The sequence below is a fragment of the Curcuma longa genome, chromosome 1 (genome assembly GCF_044706935.1).
Source record: "Curcuma longa cultivar G26 ecotype Majalengka, Jawa Barat chromosome 1, ITB_CL_G26_1.1, whole genome shotgun sequence".
NCBI lineage: Eukaryota > Viridiplantae > Streptophyta > Magnoliopsida > Zingiberales > Zingiberaceae > Curcuma > Curcuma longa.
Genome location: NC_133861.1, coordinates 14599458 through 14622019, shown reverse-complemented (window position 1 = coordinate 14622019; position 22562 = coordinate 14599458). Strand labels below are relative to the sequence as shown.

At 35.3% G+C, this 22562-nt stretch overlaps 3 protein-coding genes and 1 pseudogene across 4 annotated transcripts; 3 read left to right on the top strand and 1 right to left on the bottom strand.

Moving 5' to 3' along the window:
- Window positions 1-207: 207 nt before the first annotated feature.
- LOC141839554 (uncharacterized) lies at window positions 208-3061 on the bottom strand. The gene is made up of 5 exons (XM_074727334.1): window positions 2749-3061; window positions 2434-2497; window positions 1623-1787; window positions 780-845; window positions 208-678 (listed from the first exon to the last, which is right to left on the bottom strand). The coding sequence occupies exons 1-5, from the start codon at window positions 3024-3026 to the stop codon at window positions 433-435; spliced, it is 819 nt and encodes a 272-aa protein (XP_074583435.1). The 5' UTR covers window positions 3027-3061; the 3' UTR covers window positions 208-432.
- Window positions 3062-5180: 2119 nt separating this feature from the next.
- On the top strand, window positions 5181-5820 carry LOC141846980 (uncharacterized). Its single transcript, XM_074734993.1, has one exon. It carries the CDS (start codon window positions 5327-5329, stop codon window positions 5621-5623), a length of 297 nt encoding a protein of 98 aa, XP_074591094.1. The 5' UTR covers window positions 5181-5326; the 3' UTR covers window positions 5624-5820.
- A 4337-nt stretch (window positions 5821-10157) lies between these two features.
- LOC141836145 (uncharacterized) lies at window positions 10158-16491 on the top strand. 2 transcript variants are annotated; one of them, XM_074723567.1, is made up of 9 exons: window positions 10158-10694; window positions 11159-11206; window positions 11313-11372; window positions 12637-12723; window positions 12812-12916; window positions 13379-13492; window positions 14186-14286; window positions 15269-15380; window positions 16208-16491. In XM_074723567.1, exons 1-9 carry the CDS (start codon window positions 10158-10160, stop codon window positions 16328-16330), a joined length of 1287 nt encoding a protein of 428 aa, XP_074579668.1. In that variant the 3' UTR covers window positions 16331-16491. The 2 variants fall into 2 exon arrangements, with proteins under 2 accessions (XP_074579668.1, XP_074579676.1); XM_074723575.1 differs by having other exon boundaries at window positions 10225-10694; window positions 14177-14286.
- Window positions 16492-18148: 1657 nt separating this feature from the next.
- LOC141824730 (arginine--tRNA ligase, chloroplastic/mitochondrial-like) lies at window positions 18149-22503 on the top strand (annotated as a pseudogene).
- Window positions 22504-22562: the final 59 nt, after the last annotated feature.

Here is a 22562-nt window from a genome sequence, read left to right as displayed (position 1 = left end):
AATACAAGTTTTAGATGCAAATTCTGTTCAGGCTGATTAAGTTAACAATTTTGATGGTTGATTTAGATCCAATGTACATCCTTATTTGGACATAGAAAAGCATTAACTTGATCTCATATGATTCATTCCATTCAAACCAAATGGTGACTAAACATCTTCGCCATGATCAGGTCAGCATAAGCATCTCAATCAATTGCCACATCATCATTATTGTCCTTTGAAAAAATGCAAATAACTTTCCAGAAAATTAAATGTACATATTTCTTTCCTCCAAATACTAATTCTATTAATTGGCTTTCCAATGCCTTCCTTGAGGATATCCTACACCATGGTTGTTTATCATATTGTACAAAAAAATTCAATGCGAGAAGAAAAAAAAATCAATGCTACGTTTAGTTTCCTAGTTTAGCATTTGAGGAATTAACGTCGTCACTATACTAATTGGTCCAAGGGAACTAGCGGCTTTGAGTGGCTAGCGTCAATACTCCATGAGTGTTCATTATCGTTCGTCATTCTCTCCATGTTGCAATGACCTGGTGATCTAGTTGCGAAAAACGCAGGCTGATGAAGAGTTTTGAAACCCATGCTTCCCAAGCCACCACTAGTTAGGCATATCGTGTTGCCCCGGCCATGCCATACACCATTATGAACATTGTTCATTTCTAATGTCCTAGATTCCTGATCGACCAATGAACATGTAATGTAATGTAATGCAAATGCACAACAAACATCTCAAGAGTTTAAAGAGATGGAGATTGTATCAAGGAACTAGCAAGGACCTGGCATAATGTGCAACAAGGGCAAAGAAGATGATTCAGATAATCGTCCAATGGAGTCTTGTTCCCCTGCCAAACAACAAGCGATATTGTTAAGGTTAAACGCCCCAAAACCCCAGGTTTACATAGGATGAAAGACAGTAGTGCTTGGTTGAACCTAAATTAGTCATGAATGTGATGTGGCACTCGTGGGAAACTAACATGAAAAGAATACATCGAGAGAAAAAATTGCATCTGTTGCAAGCAAATCTTTCAACATGAAAAAACATATGACAAGGTATAATAGGACTGAAAGACAACTCATCAAAACTAGTTTTACAAAAAACAACAAAACAAAGGATGAACATTACGAGGACAAAAGTATGCCCTAGTATCCAACTACATTAGCATAGTGTACAAACAGTGGTTTGTCAAGAAACAATAGGTATCCTGGGGCACTAAACCTTTGTTCTTTGAATCTTCTAGGACCTGGTTAGGAAGAATTTTTCTCTCCCTACCAACTACCTGAGATGCTAGGTTCAACTCATTAACTTGTTAGGAATAAACCATGCACTAGCCAAAAATGCTACGTTAACTCTCCAAATTGATCATAAAACTTAGACCATTAATCCACCATTCCCAATGTGGTCAACCATTGACATCATCAAGATGTTACGATTCAATCTACTAACTTTAGTCTTGACATTTTAAGATCGATCAAAGAATCAACCTGATAACGACGAGAATCAAAGAGTCTTCTCTCAGAAATAGTAAACTAACTTGATGACTAGTGTAGATAATTAGCTTAAAGGGTAAACTATATGTAAATAATACATGAAGTACAACCAATTAGAAAGAAATGCTTGCCTTTATATTAAATTGCCTCTTCATTCTAGCACGGAAAAACCCTAAATACAACCCCGCTGAGATGCAACATGAAGCTCCCAGATACAGGAACCAATGTCGGCTGGTGATACCAAAAACAATGAAATTGAACAAGGCACCGGCTATAAAGATAAAATATACAATTGCCTGTAAAAGAGACTGAGAAATTAGGACCATCTTATGATTAAGAGAATGGTGCAATGTAGCATAATATTGTAAGCGAGAATAGAGGAATGGACGTTAGGCAAGACTATCATCCCATCTGCCTAGTTTTCCTCAAATATTGTAAACAAAGCCTAAGTTACAACAATTAGTGGTATGCACAATTAGGATTGTAACTGAAAAGATATTCATAACAAGGTCAATTCTTGGCTCGATAAGTTTATAATCATTAAATATTTATAAGTAAAATAAACAAATTAAAATATTAATAATAGTAACTTCATCTTATTAAAGTTCATAATAAAACTCATGAGCAATCTATAAATAAACTTGTTAATTATAAAGCACAATTGTGATTTTATTGTTTTGTTTCATATTTAAATACATGAAAAATATCATATATATGATCTTACAAATTCTATAACTTTATATTATAATATATTAAAAATAGAAAACAATATCTTTCATTTATTGGAGCAATATTAATAACTGAACAAACTCGATAAACGAACGAGATTTAAGCCAGTCAAGCTCGGGTGAAGCCCAACCTAGAATTATTTCCATACATGATTTTTCATTCGAGCAACTACACTGAGGCAAAATAATAATAGTAATGTTCTTCAAGCCTCACCTGAAGAAGACAAGATCCTAGGTTGGCCCTTCTCATGTTCTTCCCAAACCTATAGCACGGGCAGCTGCAAAAACAACAATTGAATCTATTTATTCACATAAACAAACTCCAACTTCAGCACAAACCCGTCTCGATTTCAAACTCCCAAAACTTAAAAAAAAAAACATATATCATTGAAGAAAAGTAAACAACCAATAAACAGTTCCCACAAGTCAAATAATTCATTCAAACGGGGAAAGTTGAGAAAAAAAGTTTCAAAAAACATTAAAAAAAAAAAGACAACACGAGTAGAGTAGAGAAGAGAAGAGGTCACACCATGCGGTCTCGATGGCGATCCGTTGATCATCGAAGCAGTCCACGATGTCGCCCTCCCACATCCGTTGCACACCGGCAAACTCCACCCCCATTTCCTCTTCCCCCGCCCCTTCTCCCTCCTCATTCCGGAGTTGCTGCTCCACGGAAATCCCCTTCGTCTGGAGAGCCACGGTGGCGCAGAGAATGTCGAAATCCAACACCGCCGCCATGTTGCAGCCTGCCTCTCCCTCATCCTCCGTTTTCATCGCAGATTCTTCCACCGCTCCCATCGATCCCATTGCTGGAATCCGCGTTAGACTCTCTCTCTCTCTCTCTCTCTCTCTCTCTCTCTCTCTCTTCTGTAGAGTCCAATTGATGTCCTTCTTCAATTGGATCTATTTTATTTATTCGAGTTATTATTGAAGGGTAAAAATGTAATATAAAACATAACATGCGTTTCTTTTGCGTACGTTGACTGTTTGACTGGCAAATTGTTCTTTTAGTGGGCGAAGCCTTATCAACGGACTAAAATACGTTTGAAAACAAAAAAAAATCTCCATAGGCTACTCTAGTAGAGATATGAAACAGAAGCATTGGACTTGAGAATTGTTTTCCAACAAAATTAGACGGAAATATTAGTGTGCATAAATAGATAAAAAGTTTCGATCGAATTCCTTTGCTATGTATGATTGTGATTGAAATTAATTATAATTTTTTAATTTATCTTTTTATATATAATTATAAAATCAAAATAATACATTTCATCTTTTTTATTATAATGATTAAAAAAACCCGATTAAAATCTACATCTTCCCTCTTTAAAATAAATATAATAATAATAATTTATTTTTGCTATCAATATTCAATACGAAAAACTGATCATAAATTGTGGAAACAAATTCAAGGTTGCAAACTGACACAGATTTTGATGGGTACAGATTAAATTCTCATCTCTATTCCCATTTTAGTAAAAGATAAAATCCACCAATTTAACGATTTTATACAGTTTTATGATCATCTGTAAAGAGGTAGATCAAGAAATTGCAATTGGTCGTGATGAAGGAGGATATTGTCTTAGCTTTATCGAGATTTGACACTTGTCTACTCAATAACTTTGCTCTATTATAACCAATTCAACTATGTCTAGGATCTCAAAACGCTGCAATATTTGACAAACCACGCTCATAAGAAATCAAATAAAATTACGCAAATTCAAACACTATAAGACTAAGAGTTCCGTTAGTAGCGTACATTCGAGCAAAGGCGACGTGGAACACGACAAATACGATAATCTATGTCTGATTGTTTGGTGCAAACAGATTGCGTGAAACTTGCAAACATGAGCCATCGATCAGAAATCAATTAATACAAGAATATAAACAAGGTAGGATTTGAGAATTTAACCTATTGCGAAAAACTTGCTTTGATCATTGGAGTTGCAGATCGATACCGTCGTGGTAGAATAGTTTTGAGGCCGGTTCCAGAGTCCTAAACAGTACCATTGAAACCCGAGTGTTTGAAATATGTTGCCTCCAGGTGTTCACAGTGCATGTCCAGCGCAGTCCCTCCTTTCTCCAGGAAAAATAGGTTCCTCTCCAGGAGACCATTTTGATCAGTTCTTTGCTTTGGACTGTGGATATATAAGTGATTAATTCTACCTTGGTATTCTCAGATATTTATCATAATTGTCCATGCAGTTTTGATCAGGACACTCTTTTTGCCTCACGCATACTCACAGGTAACTCATTCCATTTCCTATGTTCTGACATATATTGAATAAATTTACACAATATATATATGATTCTATCTTCAAATTATGGTTTCCTTGATATCCTCCGGTCCCATGCTCTTTGAAAGAGAGTAAAATCATGGAGGGAGGGGTATGCCCTAGCACAATGACTTTTTGCACGGGAGGTCAGACACCAATGAGATATTTTTGTACCCGTTGGAAATTGATTTTAAGATCTATTGGGATAAACACTCTTCTGTAAAAAGGTGGATCTATTGGGATAAACACTCAGTAGGTATCAACTATGCCAATCAATAGAGGCTATTTTCCTTGATATCTATGTTATTATGGGAGGCGTATGTGTTGTTATTTTTGAATTACAACTTAAGAATTTTTTTATGTTAACTTATCAGTGTTTGGACTAATTAATTAACTTATTAAAATAATTATACATGTTTCAAATTTCGTAATTGGTTATATTTTGATTTTTTTATTTTACATGATACTACTCTTGGTATTTTAATATTTTTCCGGTTTTTTTGCGTCATAAAATTTCCATTCCCTGTTCTCGTTGTGGGCTCAGTCTGATATGTGGGACATGTTCGCTCCGGTCTGTCTGATCCAATTTTGGGGCAGTTACGTCGGATATGGGTCTGATCACATTGCAAGCTACTCAGACAATCAATTATAAGTTTTGAAGACTTAAAAGGACTTATGTTTACCAAATCACCTCAATGGCAGGCCTACGGGCAGATAGAATTTAGTGCGCATAATTAGCATCCACATCCATCACCCCTAATTTATCGCCTTGGTACTTCCAACTTCCCCGCAAGGCGAAACCCTAGTGCCTCGTTGCTCTCGATCTAAATCATGGGGTTGCTATCGTGGTGGAGGGGCAAGGGCGCGACGCCGCCTCCTCCGTCAGCTGCGAAGGTCGATGCCGAGGCTAACTCTGAGGTGGCGCAGGAGGTCTCCGGGATGAACGGCGCGGTCGAGGTGCGGCGCCCGATGGACGTGACGGTCTTCGAATTTGGATCGGTCGCCGCGTCCGGCGACAGGATTACGCTGGCCGGATACTGCCCGGTCTCCGAAGAGCTCGAGCCGTGCCGGTGGGAGATCATCCCGGCCACTGGGCCAGACGCTCCTCAGTTCCGCATTGTCTTCTAAAGGGGCGGTACTTCCTCGAAACAAATTGCTTCGGAATATGTTGCTTTTTAGTGTAAAGAAACCTTGGAATTTTCATCGCTATGACTCTTTGCCTCGTATCATTTGAATTCTGTGAGTTTAAAGTTGCTGCTTGTGTTTTGCCATACCAAATGTTGTCTTTGACATTGTTATAGTGGCCTTTCATTAGCTGGCTCTTAGTTAATGCGTTGTGGCATCAATTACATAGTTTTTACATTGTCGATTCATATATCAGTGCGTGTGCGAGTTCGAGTTTAGCCATATACTCCGAATAATAGTTATTTAAGGTGTGAGACGTTTAAAACCCCATAGGTGCTATAAGGCCTGAGATGCATCGTTCTGAGTATAAATGTTTACAATTCAAACAAATATAAAGAATTTCTATCAAATGTTTTACTAATAAAATTATAATCTATTAACTATTAAATAATAATGTAAAAATAAAATTCACTAGCAAATAAATACCTTATGCACATAATTCAAATAAAAAAACTTAAATATCTAAATCATCAAAATCTTTATCATATTTCTCAATCATATCATTATCACCATATGTTATGTTTCAGATTTGTATAATTGAATCTTCATTGGTTTCTTCAAAATTGATTTCTTCCTTCTCTCACAAGGCCCATGCTTAGATCGCACAGGCGCAAGAGGCTTGTCTAGCTGCACCTCACGCCTAAGCGCAGCCAGACGAACACCTTTAATAACTATGATCTGGATCATTGTCTGCACATTTAAGTTTCAAATTGATCACATGTATTTTACGTGGACATCTCAGTTGAACTGATGTGGGCTGTAAACGTGTTTTGATGAGGCAGGTTGCCAACACAGTTGCTTAGTTTCCTTGATGCCTCATCAGTTGGCAAGTTGTCATCTTTAACAAAAAATTCTGCCAGCTAGTAATATTTAGATTATACGTGTGAAAAAGTTCAAAGTTCAATATTACGGTTGTTGTGATGAGGCAGGTTGCTAACATGGTTGCTTAGTTGCCTTGGTGCCACATCAATTGCCTTGGTGCCGCATCAATTGGCATAGTTATCATCTTTGATGGAAGTTCCGCATCAATACGCTTGAGTAAGTTCAAAGCTCATTGTTATGGTTGCTGTGATGAGCCAGATCGCTAACATGGTTGCTTAGTTGCCTTGATGCCACATCAATCGGCAAGTTATTATCTTTAGTTAGAGTTCTAACAGGTAGTTATTTTCAGGTTATACATGTTAATTAAGTTCAAAGGTCATTGTTACGGTTGCTGTGATGAAGCAGGTTGCTAACATAGTTGCTTAGTTGCCTCCATGCCAGTTGGATTGGCAGGCTATCATCTTTAATGAGAGTTAGTTATTTTGATGTTATGCATGTGAATAAGTTCAAAGTTCATTGTTAAGCTTGTTGTGATGAAGCAGGTTGCGAGTGCGATTTCTTACTCGCCTCGCTTCCACATCACGCCGGCAAGTTATGATTTTCAAGGAGAGTCGTGGCAGCCTGCTATGTCAAGTCTATAATATGGGGAAGTTTAAAGTTCATTGTTACATGCTTTGTTAACCATTTCAAACCATTGGAGTTTATACTTAGATTAGGCGCATGTTTAGTAAAGTTTAGTGAGGAGGAAGCGATTATGAAATAGTGAAAATTTGTTTGCTCCATGACATCCAATAGTAAGTGGGCGAAGGCCCCATGGGACAAGCTCACTGTCATTCACGGAAATGTTTGGTTTTGGTAATTCTGAAATGTGTGGGGCAATTGCTACTTGCTTTATGAGAAAACAAACAGAGAGCCAGAGACAAGTTTTTGTGATGCAAATTAAACTAGTAGCCAGCTAGAGCCATTACTGCTGCCCTTCAATTCAACTATGCTCGGGTGTCTTTAAATGTTTTTGTTATTGCGATTAGTTTATGATCGAATGCTAGATAACACATACTCCTATTTCAAATGTTGATTTAGATCCTTCTTGGGATCGTAATACTTTTATTTTAAAAATAACGAATTCTTTGTTTGATTGTTTTCTTTAATGTGTCAGTAGTATAACACTTGTTTTTTTTTTCATTCCTTTCCCTCTCTGTTCACAGGTGATCATCGTATAATCCCCTTTATCACCAACTTACTCAGAGATGATAATTCCATTTTTATACAAACAAGTTGGTTTTACGGAGCTCGAGTTTTTACCGAGTTCAAACAGCGTATAGATTAGTTAAATTCATAATATAATAACTGCTGTGTTCTCTCTTTTTTTTTAATAAATATTATAGATATTTTAAAACTCAAATTGATATCAAAATAATAACTTTAAAGAGTAACATTTATTATATTCTTTGTATTTTTATTAAAAAAATTAAAAAAAATAAGATTATAGTTGAGTTTTTAGGTGAGTCTGTAAAAAAACTTTACGAAAGTTAACTTAGTTGGACTTTCTAGTCTTTTAAATTTGAATTTGCTTTTTTATATAATTTTTCTCTATCACAAATATGATGCTTGTTTATAAATATTATGGGTGTGTTTGATAAAATATTATCATGAATATCAAATAATCATATAATTAAGATTATGAAATATAAAATATAATTTAATATTATTTGATTCAATTTATTTATTTAGAGTGAATAAAATATAATCAGTTTAATATTTATTATATTATATGTAATTTAATTTATTTTAAAAATAAATTAAATTAAATTAATGATATTAATATTAATAATGTTGATGATAATAATAAATTGATAATATATAAAAATTAAATATAATTTATTTAGATTTTTTAAATTTAAAATAAATTTATATATTTTTAATAAAATAATTTGTTAAAATAATTATTTTAATAAAATAATTTATTAAATTAGTAAATATAATTTATTAATTTTATTTTTAAAATTTAAAATAATTCTTTTGATAAAATAATTTATTAAATTAATAAATATAATTTGTTAATTTTATTTTAATAAAATAGTTTATTAAAATAATTATTTTTAAAAATAGTTTATTAAATTAATAAATATATTTCATTAATTTTATATTTAAGATTTAAAATAAATTTATATATATTTTAAAAAATAATTATTTTAATAACATCATTAGTTAAATTAATAAATATAATTTTTATTTTTTTTTGAAATTTAAAATAAATTATCCTTTTTAAATTTATAAATATTTAAATTAAAATTTATTAAATTAATTAACCCAATTTTAATTAAGTTTCACATATATTTCAATTAATTCAATTTTAAGTAAAATTGAAAGGTAATCATGAAAAAAGTTTATTAATTTTTAAAATCATAAAAAATCTTAAACGGTCAAGTAATTACGAATTATAACTTATTTATTGATATGTTGACAATACTGTGTTATTTGAAAATCAAATATCAACTATAACTCTCAATGGAACACTTCTTATATATTTTTTATACCAGTTGTTGTGAATGCCACGGTGAGTTTCTCGTCATTACGGGAGATTTTCAATAGTGAAAAGGTTATTTTTCTGTTAAAAAAAATACTCGTAATTGTAATTATTACATATCAATTTTAATTCGCCATGATAATGAACAAGCAGTGGTGTAATATGTCCTCAACATTTTAATGTAAGTATATTATTTTCAGGCTGACCGCTGACATAAAGCGATAAAAATAATGAAATTATTATTTTTTTATCTCTCAGAATTTATCCGTTTACCTTTTTTTTTCTTTAAGGGTTATTCAAACTTCATGAACTCTAGTGTTTTTTTTTCAATCCTATAAGTAACTAAGTTGACTAGCATTAGATTTTGACATGTTTTCTGGAAAAAAAAACAATCTGAAGAAAAACAATCTGATTTTAATAACACTGAATATTTATAATTTAATATATGAATAAATATAACTTGAATAATAAATAAGTTTCATTGGGATCCTCCTATTTTGAAAATCTCATTTTACGCCTCTACTCGCACATGATGGCGAAAGGAATATGTTCTTTTGTTAAATAATTTAATTACAATAATTTATATTAGCATTATGTTAAATTTTATCAATACACTGAAATCGTCAAGAAAAAAATTAGAGGAATAATGTCAATTTGATATATTATTTATCATGTAGTACATAATTTTTAGTTTTTCCGATTTAAATTGTTCGTTTGGAATAAATCTAACTTTTGTTTGAGGATTAAACTCAAATTTAAAACTACCAAATTATGTAACGAATCATGCATGTCTTATGAACTGATGATATATCCCATTCTTTGTCACTCCAAGCTAAGTCATGATTGGTTTAATTTGGCAACATCAAAATCACAAATACATAAAGATATAAACCAAATATTGTCTAAAATTATTTCGAGGGAATTTTAAAACATTATAACGTTGCTTAGCCAAATAATCTACATGATTTAATGATGTTGGAGAAGAATAATACTTCCACTCCACGGTCGCACTGGGCCACTGGGCTAGTCCCTAACCGGCTTAATATACTCTTCTGCGCGGTCCATTGAACCGAACTAGTAAACATAAAGATCGAAGCGAGAGAGGGTCACTCGTAAGCGAAGCGGCTTATGTTCACTTCCGCACCAGTCCGCCTCCTCGACTCGACCGAGTCGCTCCTCCTCGTGCCACCGGTCCGGTGCCCTCGCCGTGCCTTAACTCGGTACCTTCCCCCTCTCCGACGCCTCCTGTCAATTGGTCTTCGCCCTCCTCCCCGCTTCTCCGCTTCCTTCTGTACTTCCTGCCACTGTCTCCGCCCTCCGATGGTTCCCGCCGGATACGCCTCTGCGGGGTCGGATCCTTTCGGCGTCGACGACTACGTTCACGTCTCCAAATCTTCGTCCGACGAGGCGGCGCTCGATTTGGAATCGGAACGATCCGAGCCGTTCGACTCTGATCTCCTTCCTGGGGCAGCGGAAGGGCGATCCGCCGAGGTGGAGCTAGATGCGAGTGGCCTGCGATTGGGAGAGCAGGAGGGTTCTGAGACAGCGGAGAAAAGAGTGTTGCCGGAGGAATTGGCGAAGGGCGTGGTGTTCTTGGAGTGCGAGTCGTCGGCCGAAGGTGGATCCTGCGACGTGTACCTAGTCGGAACCGCCCATGTTTCTCAGGTTTGCTCTAAGAGGCATCTTCAAAAGATTCCCATTTCACTGGATTTTCTTCTCTTTTATGATAATACACTAGAGTATATTCAAAATCAACGTTTGTAAAAACACTTCGTTTAGTTTTTGTCAAGGCGTAGTTTTTGATGAATTAGGGAGAGAAGAGACACAGGTAGATGAAATGTAGGAAAGAAAAAAAAAATAAAGGTTTGATTGAATTACTGCTTGATGCTTTACGTTGGACCGATTTATCTCTCTATATTGAGATGGCCTCGATTGCCAAATATATTCCATAACTACTATTCGAATATCATCAACTTTCACCATGCACATTATAAATTTTACTATGCTCATTTAATATAGCTAGCCTTTACTATTGATGATTCAACTTGTGACAACTTTTATTATTAGTTATTTGATTTGTCTAATACGAAGTAACTTATATCCCATTCTCCTTTCCTGTTACGATATAGGAGTCTTGCAAAGAAGTTCAAGCCATCATCAGTTGCTTGAAGCCTCAGGTGATTCTTCCTTGATCCATCAAATTTATTTAATTGATCATGTTAGCAAGCTAGCAGCCTGCTTTAGAGAATAATTTGAAAGTTTATGCATGTCTTATCAATGTAGGTTGTTTTCCTGGAGTTGTGTGCAAGCCGGGTTGCCATTTTGGCGCCCCAAAATTTTCAGGTGTTGTATTGTTCTCTGTAATTTCTTCAATCAGTGTCTTGGTGGTTACTTATTTCATAATTCATTTTTACCAGCAGAAATGATATGTTTGAATTCATGCTTTATTTCAAATTATGTTTCGATATTGTTATTGTAATCGAGCTTAACTAAGGTCTTCTAATTCATGCTCTTGTTAATCCTTCGGATGTATATGTAATTCTAAATTTCTTGTAGAAAGGGATGAAATAATCTTTTCTCCTATCAGATTTTGGAGGATGCCTTTTGTTTAACAACCATCTATGGAGTTCAGAAGTTTACATAAGCACCTTATCTTTTGATGTCCTTCATTGAGCACTTTTCTTCTTCCTCATGAGTTATCTAACCTGAATCAATGTCCAATGTTTCCTAAATAAGCAGGACTGTAGCATTATTACGCGATTTTAGATGAAGTGCATGGCTATTCTTGATTCTCTGACTTCCATAACGTACTTCTTTCAGGGAAGATGTCTGAAAAATACAGCATGTAGTGAAAAAATGGAGGAAAGACATTCCCTTGTGCTATGGGAAAAAAAGTGGAATAAGTACTAAGTTTGTATCTAAATTATTTTCGATGACAGACTAACATTCCAGCTGCAGTGATGATATACTTTTTATTCTATGACGTGTGTGTTCCAGAATGTTGGTAAAGTTTATTTCATATGATACCATGAGTTACAAATAAAGTCAATGAGAATTAAGGGTATTTCCAGTGCTACTAAAAGGAGCTAGGGGGCTCGCCTAGGCATCTGTCAAGGTGATGTCCAAGCATCTTTACCTTCTACGCTAGCGTCATTAGTTGCAACACCTGGCTGACTGCCTGCTTTTAGGCAATGGGTGGTCAAGCACACTGTTGGCGAAAAGAAAAATATGACTCATTATCAAATTAAAACTGTTTTATGAAAAAAGGGGGGGTGGGGGGTGGGGGAACAGAGGATGGTGATGGTTGATGAGTAGTTGATGTGTCTACTATTTAGGCATTGTAAGTTCAAGAGTATGACTCTGTTTGATGTTGTGAACTGTGAATTTGATGATCTTTTTATGATGTAATGTTAGCTCAGATTTAGGTTTGATTTACGTGTTTAAAAAAAAAATTAAAACTGAGATTTCATTGATAACTTGCGGGTACATACAATCACCTTGAACCACTCAGAGCAGCATCAAGCACATAGCAACATGGCACCATAGAGCGCTTTAACAATACTGGGTATATCTTGATATGATGTTACTTTTCTTTCATCCTCCTTAGGTTCCAACTGTGAGTGAAATGATTGACATGTGGAAGAAAAAGAAGATGAATGCTTTTGGAATTCTGTACAGCTGGTTTCTTGCCAAGGCATGGCCCTTGCTTACTTTACTTGCAGTTTGTATAATTTGTTGTTTATATGTTGTTTGGACTTAACATCAGATGCTTTTCATTTTAGGTTGCTCATAAACTAGAAGTTCTTCCAGGTGCTGAGTTCCGAATAGCATATGAAGAAACAATGGGTTATGGAGGCAAAATTATCCTGGGTGACCGTCCTGTTCATGTACATTATATATTCTCTCAATAAACCAACCTAATACTTATTGCTGCAGTTTAGATCTTTGGTTGTTTGACAATTGATCTGTGCCATGCAATTAATTAAGCCATTCTCTAAGTTTCTGTTATCCCAAAGATGAGGTTGAAACTGCTATACTTTGTTTAATCTCAGATGTCTTAGTCATCATCAAGCTATTTGTTTAAACTGTGTATACTTCTAAGTTATTTTCTTTATTGGATAATCTTATACATGTTGTCTTTAAGCAAGATTGTTGCATTTGTGTATATTCATAAAGTTTGTTTACTTACCAACTGGCTGCTACTAATCTTATGCTTACAACTTGGGATATAACGTTCATGAGAATTCTTAGTGTTTCCATTTTATGGACATATAAAAAATTTAGAATACATCCAGCAACAACTAATAACACATTCTTTTCTGATTGACTTTTTTTAACAATTTGTGCAGATTACCTTGAAAAGAACTTGGGGCAAGATGTCATTATGGGATAGAACTAAATTTTTGTTCAACATACTTTTTCAGACAGTATTCTTACCAACTACAGATGAACTAAATAAGATGGTAAGTTGTCCTTTGTTTGTTGGCCTTTATCTTTGCTATTTTTGTCATTCTTGATGAACTCTAGAATGCTTGGACATAACTTGATACCTTTTGCCAAAGAAGAACTAGAATTCTAATATATTCCTTGATGAACTCTAAAGAATGATTGGACATAAGACGTCAGCATGCCTTTACTCATTTCATACTTCCACATGGGGTAGGAATATTTGATGCATATGGGAGATGCCACCAAAAGCTTCCAATGATCGAGTGATATCAAAATTGTTATTCTTTTTCCTAAGAAATTTTATGACATGAACATCTATATATTCTTTAACAATTCATTATGCTCTTTAGATTCTGCCATAAATTGAGAAATGTCATTACGCATCATGTGTCTTCTTGTTCATTATTTGTACTGTTAAGAAAAAAAGCATGTGATTGATCTCTGTTCTAACATGCCCATTTGGGAATGAGGATTCAGCAAGTCAAGTTTAACATGCTATATGAGGGTAGGGTTGTTCTGTTTCTTAACCATAAAAAATTGGCATATTTGCTCAATCAGTAACTTTTAGCAGCCTCTAATTTGCTAGTCAATAGATAAGCTCAATACTCTTTCAATAACTGGCACCTCATTGTGGTTTTATAGAAATGTTGCTGTTTAGTATAATTTACATTAGATAATGATCCTACAATAAAATCAAGTTTTTTCAGCTGAAGGACATGGATAATGTTGACATGCTGACTCTTGTAATCCAAGAAATGAGCAAGGCATTCCCAACTCTAATGGAAACTCTTCTTCATGAAAGAGATATGTAAGCATCAATTTCTGATTCAATTATGTTCCTTATTTTGCAATGAAGGTTTATGCTTTATTTCAGTATGAACACTCTTATTCATGAGAGAGAGAGATGCAAGCATTAATTTCTGATTCCGCTGTTTCTGATTTAGCAATGATGGTTCCTGCTTTATTTCCTTTTGAAGTTGTCTCTCAAATCTGTAGTAATCATCAGCATAGTTTAACCCTCATTTTCGTGTTACTTATTGTTGTTGTTTTTGTTGTTAACACCATAGTTTAAAGTACTAGACAGTGGAGCATGGCATGGCAGGAAGCATCGGGGCAATAGAGAATTAAAGGCAGCGTGTAGATTAGGTTATAAGGACTGGTTGGGATAGAAGTGGTGGTCAGAGGTGGGAGCAGTAGTCACTCACAGTCACGGGACAGAGAACAAATCTTGATTTTGAATTATTATAAACTTTTTGACCGATATAAACAGATTTATATGATAATTATTGTATAACAGTGATATATTATATCAGTTTACATAACTAATAACTAATACATTGTATAGCTAATATAATATAACAATATATAATTGATATTATAATATATTATATAACTTGTGTTTTGGTGTGTATAGAATATTCAAGAGTTAGCACCTAAATGATAAGCTCAACGGTCAACATCTATTACTCTTAAATATTAATGAAAATAATTTTTTAAAAGTAGTGTAGACTTATATTTGAAAGTAAAAAAATTACCAAAGCATAATATGATTCTGAAAAATATGGTTTATGGTTAGTAGCACAGGCACAGGCACATGTGTGGTTTCTGGGGGTGGTCGGCCCGGTCCCAAACCGACCACCAGGGTAAATCGGGAAGCGCATACGGCGGCCAATGATGCCCCGCAGCACAGGCACATGTGTGATTTAACTTAATGCATAACTAAGATTTTATTTATGGAGCAAGCTGCATACACAGATGTTCTTTGATTTACGTGCACTTTGTATGTACAGGTACATGTCCTCCACCTTACTTAAGGTTGCAAGAGAGCACTCTTCAGTTGTTGCAGTTGTTGGCAAAGGACATTTAGCTGGAATAAAGAAAAACTGGAAACAGCCCATTGAGGTTTGCTAATTTTCCATGTTCCGCTTGCTCCATTTTCTTTGTAGTTGCAAGTTTTTTGTGTTATGAGCAAAACAAATTACTCCTGTGGTGTGGACTGTTGGATGCTTGACACGGAGTAGCAGTATGAACTGTGCTCATTTGTGCACAACTTCTCTAGACCAGTGGGAGCTTGACACTCAATTGGCTGTACTCAGTCTAGTTTGGGCGAGTGAAAACTTAGTCTAGTGCAGATGAGCTGAATTCTTGTACTATGAACCTTCTCTGGCAAGTCTGAGACTTCAAACCTGCTTTTAGCAAAGGTCTAGTAGGTTTCATATCTATTAAAAGGGCAGCCCGGTGCACGAAACTCCCGCCATGCGGGGTCCGGGGAAAGGATCCATTACGCAGCCTTACCTTGCCTTTGGCAAAGAGTTTGAACCCGTGACCTCTAGGTCACAATAGATAGGTTTCATATCTATTGTGATCTGAAAAGTGTCCTCCATTATTGCAAAGAGTGGTGATACACAACATGAAATCGTAGCATGAAATCGTAGCATGACACTCACATTGGCAGTGGATCCCACTGGCATGCAGTGGGACCCACTGCATGCAATTGTGAGTGTCATGTTACAATTTCATGCTATCATTTCATGGTAAGTATCATTTATGTATTGCAAATTTGTTGTTGTCAAGCTGTCACTTAGACTAATTTTTCTTTAATTTTTTTTACATGTGCTCAATAAAGATATTGTGTGTCTAAAGTGTCGATATCCAATATCAGTATATTTTTAGTGTCGTAGATAAACAAATTTTACTCCCTGAATCATGTCTCATGTTTGATTCTGCAGTTGAAGCATCTTCTGGAAGTTCCAGTACGAAGTGCAGGACCAACAAGAACAACAATTTTAGCATCTGTTGCAGTAGCATTGACCGGAATAGCCGCTGGTGTTTATCTTCTTGCCAAGAGATGATCCTTGGAAATCAACACACAAGACAATTCAATTTAGGATGAAAAAAGTGCTTTTGTTTTAAATTTGTTATTATTATTATTTTTTGATAAGATCAAATTAAAGTTGTTACTTGTTATCGGTACATTATGCTGAAGTTCCTCAGCTTTCACTTCGAAATTTTTAATGAGATTAACGAATTTTATTTTTTTTTAATATGACAAATTGATTGTGCACTCTCCACTTAAGGTTCTTCAACTTAAAGCTTGTTGAATTGAACCTAATCTCATATGATATTTTATATATATTTGAACAAAGAAACTAGCACATGTACAACCGGCCTTTAAATACGTTTACCAACAAATTATTCATAAATTTTATTCATAAACATCAACATCCCACTTCCATGCGAGTTTAACGCTTGAGTACTTGCAAATAGCTGTTTTATTTCAAATGTGTAAAATGTACATAAAATACCTATAGCATGTGTATTTCTAAAAAGATTGGAATCCGTCCTGACCGGATTAATAAAAATCGCATGTTAAACTTCGATATAAATAAGTTGTGCGCCCATAAATTCTTAACTACTAGTTACCGGCTAGATCATCAAGATATCAGTCAATGTTATGCCATCTCAACCGTCCTCCGTCTTTTTGTGAGCTAGAATATGTGAATATGAACTGAAAGGAGAGTTAGATGGATGTCCGGGATTATCCTTACATATATGCCAAACGTTTTTTTAAGATTCCAAATTTATAAATCGTATTAGAACTGTTAGAGGTTTCTTTGATTTTGACGATTAAAACAAATTCTATTTCACAGATTAGCTAGAAATTATCCCTTTTGTAAAATAATATCAAATGTTAGTTTTAACATATTCAAAGATATATCCATTAGTAATACTAAAAACTATTGCCCAAGAGCTCGGATTCACTTGTTCTATTCAAAATTTTAAAATAAATTCTGTATTATCTCCATTTAGATTGGACTTTTGATCTCTATTTAGATTTGACTTTTGACTTGATTCTACCATGTGTAGATTTTTTTTCTATCATATCATGTATGATTCTTGCTTGATAAATCATATTATGCGTCATGTGGTATATGTTATGGTCCGCAGAAGGGGCATTACTATGATTATATTATTAAGGGGTGATTCTTAGTGAATATATCCCATGTGCATCATTTGCAATTGTTCCCTTAATTTTTTTTTTAAAATGAAGGAGGGACATTATAGTCTGCAGAATTACTGCCGAAGTGATTCTTAATGAGTTTGATTAAATCAATCCTATCTCGTGGTGTTGTGAATCTTTGAGCATTTTTTTTGTTACGTGTGCATAACGATTTCTCTCGATAGTTATCTTTGTTACGTGTGCAACCGATAAGGAGCATTGTGAGGGGTTGGTGCTCGATATGGGCGAGCATTCGAAGAGACCGTCTAAGACAATTCAGTAGCTTCTTGATCTTGGATCGTCCGCTTGGGCGAGCCGATCGTAGGGCATCACGGGGGGTTTGGTCACGGAGGGGGAGGAGGCGGTTGGAGTTGCCAGAGCAGCAGCGTAGGTGGTGGAGGCAGATCGACGGCCGGAGGAACGAGGCAACGGCGAGATAGCGCGAGGAGCTTGCGGATCGCCAAGGCTATGGCCGAGAAACGAGCATCGGGAAGGCAGAGGGGTGAGGTTTGGCGACGGATGTCGGATGTAGCGGTGGCGAAACAAGTGGAACGAGGAAGAGGTTAACAATCGGAATAGGATCTGCTCCAGCCCGCATCCAAACACGGCAGCTTGGGCCTGTTTGAAGCTACCTCTCTTCTACTGGGCTTTAATGGGTTCGATCTGCCCCAGTTACATCCGCACCCATCGCAAGGAGTTCGGGCCTATTTGATGCTTCCTCACATCTTCTTGGTTTTCCTTACCGCCAATGCGTACACGTCAAGCCTGCCCAACAACGAACGAATTGTATGAGCGTAAGAAACCCTAAAATTAGCCACAGACGTTGCTCATATTTAATCTAACCCACTGCCCATGGGCCCTGTTTCCGCCGCTGCTCCCGCCACCTCCCCACCTCTACCATCACGACGCGGGTCTGTTTCCGCTGCTGCTCCCGCCGCCTCCCCACCGCTACCATCACGACGCTTCCTTTCGGTGAGTATTTCTCCTCACTCCTCTTGAGGATTGCTTGGTTTCTGTCTCCTTGATAGATCCTCTCTCTCTCTCTCTCACACACACACACACACTCTCTCTCTCTCTCTCTTCTTCTTCGTCTGTTTTGTAGTTATGACATTTAATTGAATTCTTCTGTGATTTAAATTTGTGCAATTGTTGTGGTTCTTGTTATGGATTGGGGATTCTGGAACTAGGCAGGCTACTTTCGTGTTACTTCTAGAAGTCTAGCGAGGGTGTTTATCTCCGCAACGAGCAACGAGGTGGTGCCGATGGCTGCGCCCTTGGAAGCGCCAGCTACGAGCAGGGTGAGTTGAAAACGTTTCTGGGTTCATCGATAGCTCATCTGCGCTCATATTCTTCTAGACTGAGAATGGTCCGTAATTAGTTTTAAATTTTCTTTATCGATAATTAGGGAATACTAGGATTTGACCAGTTATCTTTATTGCTTTAGGATGGTAAAATAAACCCATAAAATACGCTTTCCTGAAGCTAGTGTTTTATGTTCATAATTTATTAGTGTCTGAGGTGAGTCCCTGTCTCCACCACCTACTGATAGTTCATGCAGTTTTTGATGTGGCAGAATGGGTTTTTTATTTTTTGTGGATGAATGAATTACATTTGTGACAGAATATAGAGCGAGCTGGAAGCTTTAAACAACAACTTTCAAGGTTGGTGAAAGAATCCCTTGAATCGTTATTCCCAGATGAAGTCCAGCCCATTGTTGCGGCTTGCCAAGCAAAGTTTGGTGATTATCAATGGTAATATTCTTACTATATTCTTCTTCAGCAGAGCACTTCGGCCAAATTTCAGCAAAGCCTCATTGTTTCTCTGTTGTGTGCTTGATAAACTGACTATGCAAGTCTATTGCATTTTGAGTTCTTATTAGTTGTAAGAATGTTTAATTGTTATTGCCACTGCAATTCTCCTCTAATTTAGCTATTTATAAGGTTAATTTGTCTATTGTTTCATAATTATAGTTATCATCTTTACTATTTGCTCTTTGTTTGGTGAATGAAAATGACTAGAAATCTTTGATGTAGCAACAATGCAATGGTAATTTGGTCACAATTGAAGGGGAAAACAACCCAGTTCAAGAATCCCAATTCCATTGGCCAGGTACCTTATAATTCCCATTAACATCAGCTCCTACATAATGTTTGCAAAGTCAAAACTTCACAGCCAATTAGGTTCCATAATCTGCCATATTACTTTGTTCTGATACTCGTGGTGGTTTGTATCATTATTTTCTCTGAAACGATATTGATATGATATTTTTTACAGGCAATTGCCAAAAATCTTCCTGAGTCTGAGATGATTGAATCTACCTCTGTTGCTGGACCTGGATTTGTGAATATAAAATTGTCAAACAAGTGGATATCTAAGGTAAAGAAACATTGGTCTGTTTCCTCATTCATCTATTTCTTTCTTCTATCTGTTATGCAGAAATTTTATGGCACAGCATATCCAAAACATGTTGGTAAATGGGATTGAGCAATGGGCACCAATACTTTCAGTTAGAAGAGCAGTGGTAGATTTCTCGTCACCTAATATTGCAAAGGAAATGCATGTTGGTCACTTGAGATCCACCATTATTGGTGACACTTTAGCTCGCATGTTGGAGTTTTCAAATGTGGAAGTCCTTCGAAGGAATCATGTTGGTGATTGGGGTACACAGGTAACATTTGTGGTTCTTTTTGTCTTTTTTGTAAGGGTCTTCCTAAATTAAGTTACTGAAGAATCAATAATGCTGTTATTTTATTTCATGTTTCCTTTAAAAGCCATATTTTCTTTTTTTACTATTAGTCTAATATACTGTGATTAGTTACTCCCCACAGAACATTTGTGCATTATCTATCTTATGTTCTGACTTAAGCTAGATACCTAGTTCTCTATCTCCTGTCTTTGCCTTTGGTATCTCGTGATCAATTTATACAATGTTGCAGTTCTTGCAAATTGCTGGCTTTTGCTATATTTTGGTTTAGAAAATTATCTCACCATACATAAAGGGGCCTGATCAGCCATGCTTGTAAAGCAACCTGTGGTAAATTGCTTTTAAACTTTTAAGAGAACCAGTTCTTTTACAGACAAAATAAACCTATGAATTACAATCACAGACATACCTGTTGACATGGAATTTTTTAACGTGTAAATTTGAGATATTCCCCTGCTTGATATCCTAGTTTGGAATGTGATTATGCTTGATAAGTTAAAAAAAGATAATATAAATGGTAAACAGTATTTATTTGTCCACTAATCCACCATAGGAGCTCCTGTTCTCCTTCCCTCTCTTTGCTTGTAGTAGGGATTGTCACCACTATTACCTCTATAGGTTCGCTTTTCTCTTCTGCAGCCTTTATACAAAGCATCCTCGTAAAATATCCTCCGCATTTTGTTTTATTATGCTTTCCACCAAGTAACTAAATGCAATCAGTATATCACCTCTGAAATTGCACACTTAGTATTACCTATGGATATCTGCTATAGTATATTAATATAGGATATATTCCATATTAAGTTGTATTATATTAATATAATACAGAAAAGGATATAAATTTAGTGTCATTATTTTAGTGAGAGTCATAGTTTCGTGTTACTTGGGAATGCTATTCCCATTACATTAACCAGAACTGTTATGGTGGTACCTTAATTTGTGATGCATTGTATGTCTATATAAACTTTGAATAAGGTGGATTCTGTGTATGACACTACCTTTTATTTGTTGACTATTGTTGTTCTATCAGGGATGCCATGTACTTTTGTTAGTTTTATATTTTAATTACTTATTAATTAAACTTGTATATACTTATTCCTAATTTTATTTTGCCTCATCTAAATTGCTGTTGAATATATTTATTTTATTCTTCTGCAGTTTGGCATGTTAATCGAGTATTTATTTGAACAATTTCCAAATTGGGAGGATGCTGGGGAGCAAGCTATTGGTGACCTTCAGGTTTGATATGACTACGCTAATTTTTGTGGATTTATTATGTTTTAGAATGTGATCATGCTTTAGTTGTAAGGTTTGTTGTGGAACCACGCTCTATAAATATACAATTCATAATATACTCATCCAATAGTATGAGATCTATGTTCTGTAATAGCTTCCTTTATTTTTATTTTTTAAAAAATTTAAGTGTTAAATGCAACAAATTTTTATCTACATGTAAGCATGTGTTTTAATTTTAATGGATCTTGTGAAGAATATTGAACTAGGTTTTAACTGTGGCCCAGGAGGTTAACTGGTTCATTTCCTGGGTTTGGTTTCAAACTCTGATGCTATCCATTGATAATATCAACACTATATTAAACCATGTATACTTTTTCTTTGTTTTTAACAGGGAAATCATGGTCTATTTTGTTTGGTTTGTCTTTCTTTCATTATCTGTAAATATATGCTCTATAGTATGTTTTTGTGCATATTGTCTGATGCAATTCTAATTATATTTTTGTGGCAAAAGGCAACATAAGGATGAGTGTAACTTTTAAAAAGAATATATGCACTCTTCTTTTTTCCCTCTTTAGTAATGGTTAACGTGTATGTATCAACTTGGATAAAACTGAAAACAAACCTTTATTTTAAGACCCTTTTGAATGATTTTCTTAATCATCTCGTATTTATTACAAACCTGGCTGATTTCTTTGCCACTTCAGGCTTTTTATAAGGCATCAAAGAAAAAGTTTGATGACGATCCAATTTTAAGGCAAGGGCACAACAAGCAGTTGTGAAATTGCAGGTGATAATTCTCAACTTTAACCTACAAAGGATGGATCTTCATAGACAAGCACAGGATATTTTTTTTATCATCTAATTATTATTCTTGATGCACTAATTATCATTCTATGTTTGTACATTGGCAAAGAATTCATTTCTTTATTATTCTTTTTCACAACTAGTCTCTTGTTTTATAGAGCGGGGAAGACAAATATAGGCATGCTTGGCAAAAGATATGTGAAATCAGCAGAAAAGAATTTGATCTGGTTTATCAACGTCTTAAGGTCCGATTGGAAGAAAAGGTAATAGTTATATTATGAGCGTAATGTTTTGGTTTTCAGATTACTTTTGACCGTTTCTCAACTGGGAAGGTAATAGT

Excerpts from the sequence above, each read along its gene's own strand:
- LOC141836145 (XM_074723567.1), top strand. The coding sequence starts at position 10,158 with ATGTTCACTTCCGCACCAGTCCGCCTCCTCGACTCGACCGAGTCGCTC. Across the intron at positions 11,373-12,636 it reads TGGCGCCCCAAAATTTTCAG|GTTCCAACTGTGAGTGAAAT; the intron begins GTGTTGTATTGT and ends CATCCTCCTTAG. Across the intron at positions 12,917-13,378 it reads TGGGTGACCGTCCTGTTCAT|ATTACCTTGAAAAGAACTTG; the intron begins GTACATTATATA and ends CAATTTGTGCAG.
- LOC141839554 (XM_074727334.1), bottom strand. The coding sequence starts at position 3,026 with ATGGGATCGATGGGAGCGGTGGAAGAATCTGCGATGAAAACGGAGGAT. Across the intron at positions 2,498-2,748 it reads ATCGCCATCGAGACCGCATG|CTGCCCGTGCTATAGGTTTG; the intron begins GTGTGACCTCTT and ends TTGTTTTTGCAG. Across the intron at positions 679-779 it reads CTTGTTGCACATTATGCCAG|GAATCTAGGACATTAGAAAT; the intron begins GTCCTTGCTAGT and ends TTGGTCGATCAG.
- LOC141846980 (XM_074734993.1), top strand. The coding sequence starts at position 5,327 with ATGGGGTTGCTATCGTGGTGGAGGGGCAAGGGCGCGACGCCGCCTCCT.